This window comes from Myzus persicae, unplaced genomic scaffold, assembly GCF_001856785.1.
Source record: "Myzus persicae strain clone G006 unplaced genomic scaffold, MPER_G0061.0, whole genome shotgun sequence".
NCBI lineage: Eukaryota > Metazoa > Arthropoda > Insecta > Hemiptera > Aphididae > Myzus > Myzus persicae.
In genome coordinates, this window is record NW_019103911.1 from 541,012 (window position 1) to 547,903 (window position 6,892).

The window sequence follows — 6,892 nt, forward strand, 5'->3', positions numbered from 1 at the left end:
AGTTGAACAATAAATTTATTGTAGTTTGAAATGTAACCTGAATAATAATAACCACAAATGGTACAAATATTGTATGAAGTTACTATCGACAACCATTTGAAAGGTTAAGAAGTTATTAAGATTAAATATGTATATTTATTTATAAAAAATCTTAATAAGCTTGACTTACAAAGTGCAATAATAATTTACCCATTCATTTTCCATTACAAATGCTTCGACCGCTTCTTTTAAAGCCAAATTTGGAATGAGTTGATCAACAGTTAAATGCTGCCGTGAAACCGGATCAAAATGACCAACTTTCTGATAATGATAAAATTGAAAATATTGTTACTTATTAGTTGATTAAATATGGTAAAATATTGTAGATAAAAAAATGTAGTTCATAATGTAAAATTGTTCAATAACTTTAAATACAATATAATATATGGGGGACGAGGAATATAAATAGGAGGACAATAAATATTATTTACACAATGTAGGTAAATGGTCATTTTGTATTAAAATGAATACAATTGTTTGACACTCCACAATATTTTTTTTTTTACACAAAATAGTTATGATAATGTGGAAGTTTTTCACGATATAAATGTCCATATGGTAAAAATAATATGTTCATCACTATTTCAGAATACTAAAACTATTATTAATAATTAATAACCAATACAAATGATTATTTTTTTTCTACATATTACTAAAACTTATTTTTATTTATTTTTGTCTAGAAAATTAATTTTCATATCAACAGATTATTACATTACTTAAAAACTTATACTACTTATAAATACGTGTATTTTTGTATGTATTTTAATAACTATTTCTTTGTATAGTTAAAAATTAATTATAATAATAATAATTTAAATTATAATTTTTTTTAACTACTAAAGTTCATCTGCTGTTACATAACAGGTTTTTTTAAAGCATGCACATTTTATGGTTTGGCATGGAGTTTTTAATTTGTATGTGAAGATTTAATAAAACAAAAATTCTTGCCTATCCAAAATTGCAGAAACCTTCGTCTGTTAGACAGTTCATTATCTACATTCTACAATAACGACCTGATTGGTAGCAGAACTACAATTCTACCATGCAATCTATCATGGTTGGAAAACAGATAAAAACAGGCTCTTCTAACGACTTTCAAGAATAACATTCAGGAAGGTACCACAATTTATTCAGATTGTTGGTGTTGTGCTTATAATGTCCATGGTAAAAATATTACTTAGTAAAACACCTTGTTTAAAAATATTTATAACATTGATTATAATAATATTTTAAAAAAATAAACAATTCTTTTGTTATTACTGTTGTCAGATACGGAAAGGGTATTTACAACATTGATTATATTATAATAATATTTAAAAATGTCAACAAACAAAAAAACAGATAATTTACCCAAGCCTAATTTAAATGTTTAAAAAATATTTTATAAATATATTATTCTAATTTATAAATTTTTTTCAATACTTCTTTCATTATTGTTGTACTCCTCACTTATTTTTTAAAATTTTCCTTGCATATTAACATACATTTTTTTTTGCCGAAGGTTATATCTCTTTGCCCAATTTTGACTTCATCGACTCTCAATTCTAATCACATCTTTTCTATGAGTAACTGTATACTTGAATGTGAACGATTTACTAATTAAGAAAATCTATGATTCCATTCTTTAGTTTGGTTGTTAGTGCGTTGGCCATTGTTTAACGTAACTTCGTGAACATTCCAAACTGAAGGAGGAAATGCAGCAGGGATTCTTCTAATATGTTACTTCTAGCATTATTATTTATAATTCTCCCCTCTAAGGTAAGTTACATCAAAATACTCCATCAACTCATTAGCTTCTTGTGACATAATTGATTATAAATAAATTAACCCTCTTGATATGTAATTTATTGGTAAAAATACCAACCCATCTAGCATTCAATAAAATGTACTAAAAAAATTGGTTTTCCCTATAATGCTTCTCAAGACCTAATGATTGGATTAAAAATTATTCTTGGTTTTGGAGATTTTCACTGGGGACATTTTTGTATAAAACCGATTATATAACACTACATTATTTAGAGCATCTGACTTTGATCACTGCTATAGTAAATCATACTTATAATTTTATGGATCTAACCAAACTTTCTTATTCTGCGTCAGGTTTACAACTTCAAATGTAATAAAGTAACTTCCCACTTTTTTAAAACAGTCACCATTCACCAACATACTTAACCTTAACCACCCTATGTTTAGTACCTAATTTGTATACATTTCTATTATTATTTATATTACATATAATATTATTCATTGGGCCACTTTCGCTTTCAAAACGTCTATATATTAAGTTAAAATTAGTTTGAGCAATATAATATGAGACAAATATAAGCCTTTGTATTAGTTAATAATACGCAGTTGTGGTATTCTACTATACTACTATAGTGATACTAACATACTTACGCAATATGGGTATCTATATTGTAAAGACATTTCTACAATGTCTAAAAATCCATTTTAAGAAAATATTATCAATTTATTTAAAAAATGTATATTAAGAGAACAAAATGACTATTCGTTTATTGTAATTGATAAGATTTATTACCCATATTGTGTAAAAATGAAAAATTCATGAAAAACGATTTCATTAAGAGGATGCAGTACATACATTTTATAAAGGTATTCTTTTTTAAATAATTTCTAAAATAATTTTATAGCAAAATTACAAAAGTAATATTTTATAATCTTATCAGATCCATAATCAAAATAATCAATCATGCACTATCTAAATAAGAGTAGGAATTTAAGAAAAGTTTTCTACAAAGTATACCAGTTCATTATAATGAATTAAGTTAATGAAATATTTTTAATTTACCATTAAGTGTTCTTCTAGATCCTTGCGATCATAAGTTATACCACTTGGAGTGATAACAGGATCTCGTAGAATATCATAACTTATGTTTCCACACAAATAGTCTGGTACTTCACGTTTCTAATTAAAAAATGTTTAATTCAACAAAATTATATTACATTATGCATTATGTGCATAAAATATATTACCTTCCGTCTGTCGTCATTCTTAGAAAATATAGTATGCAGTTCAGCAGCATATTTCTCCTAAAAATGAAATACCGTATAATTTTCACAATTTATTTTTAAGTTCCACTTACACTTTGATTTTTAATTTCCATAACACCGTTATCGTAATCTTCAATTTCGGTTTCATTATCTGATGGTTTTTTAATTTCATTGACTTTACGAGCCATATCATCATCCATAAGTTTTCTCAGGTACGACTAATTTAATAAAATATAATTAATTAATGTTAAATAATACATTTAGGAGTCAATTTTATTTACCAAAAGTTCTATTTCTTGATTCTGTCTCACTTCTTCTTGTTTCTCCCATTTCAGTCTACGAGCTCTTCTAAGTTGGCTTGTAATGTCATCACCATAGTTGACTTTTTTTTCTTTTGTTAAATTATGTGCTAACAATAAAAAGTGTACAAGTTATTCAAATAAATACCTAGTAAAAATATTAACATGTAAATGTCTTGCCTCTTTGTAATTGTTTTATGGCTTCATCATAACTTCCCAACTCAATAAGTGCAATACCCAAGAAAAAACAACCTTTTATGAAACTGAAGTCCATTTCCAAAGCACGTCGACAATCTGTACATGCCTTGTCCCATTGTTTTAATTTCAAGAAACATAAAGCTCTATTGGTGAAGTATATAGGAACAACAGGATTTTTTATCTGTATAGGAAAAATATTTAATTACTAATTATAAAATTGATATTAATCAAAACAAAAATTTTAATGTATTGATTTTACTTACAATTGCTTTGTTGTAGCATTCAATAGCCTTTTCATACTGTTTGTAACTGAACAAGCGATTACCTTCTTCCTTAAGATCCTTATCAGTTTGGTTGTTAGTAGTGTGTTTATTAGACGTATTGAATTTAAACATTTTGGAAAGGAAACTGCAATAACAACTGGAAACAATATTAGTTATTATTACAAAATTAATGCTTAAGTATTAGGTTAAATGATTATAAATATTAATAAATCATTTCATTTTGATCATATGTGCACATATTGTTAATAAGTAGCCTCTCCGAGAAATCCAAATGCTTGTAAATGACGAAACAACATTTATATATATTGACTGATAAAATATTAATTTAGTATCACAAAGCAACCAACTGGAATTAAAAATGTACAGATCCATGACTTACATGGTGTTCAAGCAATAAGTAGCCTCCGGTGATGGTTCGTAGATGATATAATTCAGTGACAAATCATATGATTAAAATCATTTTGCAAACATTCTTTGAACCAAAAAAAAATAAGAATCACTCATATTTGTTTGACATTAAATAGCTCAGCCATATAATTTATAAATAATGGGTTCTATAGAATAGAACTAATCTGAGCTATATAATAATATTATCTATTAGCCACTTGCGCCATAAAGAATTATTATTGAATAGAACTTAAATACAAAATAGTAATCAACACAGTTCACGATTTAAGATAGCAGGGACATAATTTCATAATAATCTCGATAGAGCGCTCTGGCAGTTAGCTAAACAGCTGTTCTACCAACACGATTAAAGATATTATACAGGTTGGGAATCGGCTCATGTAAGCAATTGCAAAATTTGTAAATCTGAACAAATCAACTGTTCCCACTAGTGATACTATTGTGTTCAATAATATTATCATTGATTTTACCACGTTTTTCATGACGAATTATGAATCATTTTTGGAACAAATGCAGTCTAGACTGTCTAGTGAGGGGAGGGTCCAGAGATGCTGTGGCCAGTGAGGCGGGCTAAGTCATAATTTTCAGAAAACTTTCGATATTATAATAGCCTTTTTTTAAAATTTTTTTAACAGTATACAATTTTTAGAAATAGGTACGGGCTTGGGAAGGAAATCACTGATGTATAGAATAAATACATAAACAAATATATGATTATAATTTATAATATGATTAATCTATAGACCTTATACTCAGTATACGGTCTATTGATAAATCATAATATGTAAAATTGTGTTTTTAAATAATAATTTATTATGTTGCATTCAGTACTTACTATACTACACCATAATAGGTAACTAAAATCGTTATTTCTCGTTAAAATAACTAATTTTGTTAACACTTTGAATTGGGATTTGTAGACATAACAAATGTTCTACAAATGTATTTTTGGTATTTTTAGACAGCTGTAAGATTAATTTATGAGAATAATTCTTGTATTAAATTGTTACCATTTACAAAATAGAGTTAGAAAAAAAATCTATTTACAATAATTAATATTAGTACTTATTTAAAAAGTACTTAGGTAGTTAGGTTAGATCCATTATTTTAATTTATTTGCTAATAATAATTAAGATTTTGGTATTAGCAGGAATCGTGTTCCTCTCACAAATTTTTTTTTTACTACCTATTCTTAAGTCTTATTTCAATTTACATTTATCCCCAAGTGACGTCTGAATAATAATATAATCATAATAATATAATTATTTATATATATATATATATTTTTTTTTTGAATAATTATTCAATGATGAATTCAATAGTTATGACATTATAAATTAGAATTTACTGCAATTTATACGGCTTCTACTACACCATACTTTATATTTTATTTTGTTTTTAATTTTTAAAATGCATTTGCCATCTTGCGCTGTTGACCCTATATCCAGGGGTCGGGAACCTGCGGCTCTTGAGAAAATTCATCAATACATCGAGATCCGTAAAATATAAATTATAATTTATACCTGCATTATTATAGTGATAATAATTAATATTTCGAACTTTCTTTATAAGGATTTTCAGGTCAAAAATCTCTTCCTTACGAAAAAGTTCCCGACCCCTGCCCCATATGCTGTTGCTGTACTGCTGTAGTAATAGTATAATAAAATTGATTGTTCAATTAAATTACTTTCACGATTTCAATCATAAAAGATTTATGAAGTATATAATATAATATACATCCGCATATGTATGAATTATAAATGCTTAATAGTATAATTATGAGCTATATAAAATATATAACGATTCGTTGTTAAATATATTACTTATATTTTTGGGAAAAAGTAAAAAAAAAAATGAATACCTAATTCCTATTTCATGTGACATGGGTTAATCTAGCAACTTAGGTATACGACAACATTTTTAATCAAAATCCGCTTCTGAAAACGTCCAAAAAAGAGTGCGTTTATAAATGTTTTGATAACAACCAATTTATATTAAAGTGTATTATTATATGTTAAAATAAAAAAATAATAATTATACTATAATATATTGTAATATAATACTTGTAAAATATTTAATACCTATCTAGAATATAAACTACGCTGAAATATCTGTAGATATTAATAAATATGAGGCATTCATTACATGGTTTGCTCTGAATTCTGAAAATATAAATCTTGTTCCGTATTTTTCTTTTAAATAACATTTCTTTCAAATACTATCCCTCGAGAAGTCGAGAATATTTTCCTGTAAATAAGTGTCCTATCCCATCCAGTCCTGAACTAATATTTCTATGCTTTACTTTCTTGATTAATACTTCAGATTAATATGGATATGGATCTACGTGTATAATATACTTAAAAATCCCGATTTATACAGTCCTGATCGATATTTTCCTAATTTATATTTTATGCCGTTCCTGAAAAATACGGTTCCGCGTCATTATTTTCCTTAGTTAATACTGCTCAGAAAAATATCATTCCAAAAATATATTATAAATCCTTGAAAACACTATCTTTTTATATATTATTATATCATTCTCTTGATATACCATCTTATAAAAATAACAATTCCAAATTATTTTTTCCTGTTTCATATTTTCCCGATTTATAAAGCTACCACATAAATCATAATAATTGTTATCACTTG

General features: G+C 26.2%; 1 protein-coding gene across 2 annotated transcripts; it reads right to left on the bottom strand.

Annotated features, from left to right (window-relative positions):
• LOC111036223 (E3 ubiquitin-protein ligase CHIP) lies at positions 1-4,485 on the bottom strand. 2 transcript variants are annotated; one of them, XM_022318173.1, is made up of 8 exons: positions 4,215-4,485; positions 3,815-3,971; positions 3,534-3,732; positions 3,336-3,463; positions 3,147-3,272; positions 3,037-3,093; positions 2,852-2,968; positions 166-300 (listed from the first exon to the last, which is right to left on the bottom strand). In XM_022318173.1, the coding sequence occupies exons 2-8, from the start codon at positions 3,944-3,946 to the stop codon at positions 166-168; spliced, it is 894 nt and encodes a 297-aa protein (XP_022173865.1). In that variant the 5' UTR covers positions 3,947-3,971; positions 4,215-4,485. The 2 variants fall into 2 exon arrangements, with proteins under 2 accessions (XP_022173866.1, XP_022173865.1); XM_022318174.1 differs by lacking the exon at positions 4,215-4,485 and having other exon boundaries at positions 1-300; positions 3,815-3,946.
• Positions 4,486-6,892: the final 2,407 nt, after the last annotated feature.

Excerpts from the sequence above, each read along its gene's own strand:
- LOC111036223 (XM_022318174.1), bottom strand. The coding sequence starts at position 3,946 with ATGTTTAAATTCAATACGTCTAATAAACACACTACTAACAACCAAACT. Across the intron at positions 3,273-3,335 it reads ATCAAGAAATAGAACTTTTG|TCGTACCTGAGAAAACTTAT; the intron begins GTAAATAAAATT and ends TTATTAAATTAG. Across the intron at positions 3,094-3,146 it reads TGGAAATTAAAAATCAAAGT|GAGAAATATGCTGCTGAACT; the intron begins GTAAGTGGAACT and ends TTTCATTTTTAG.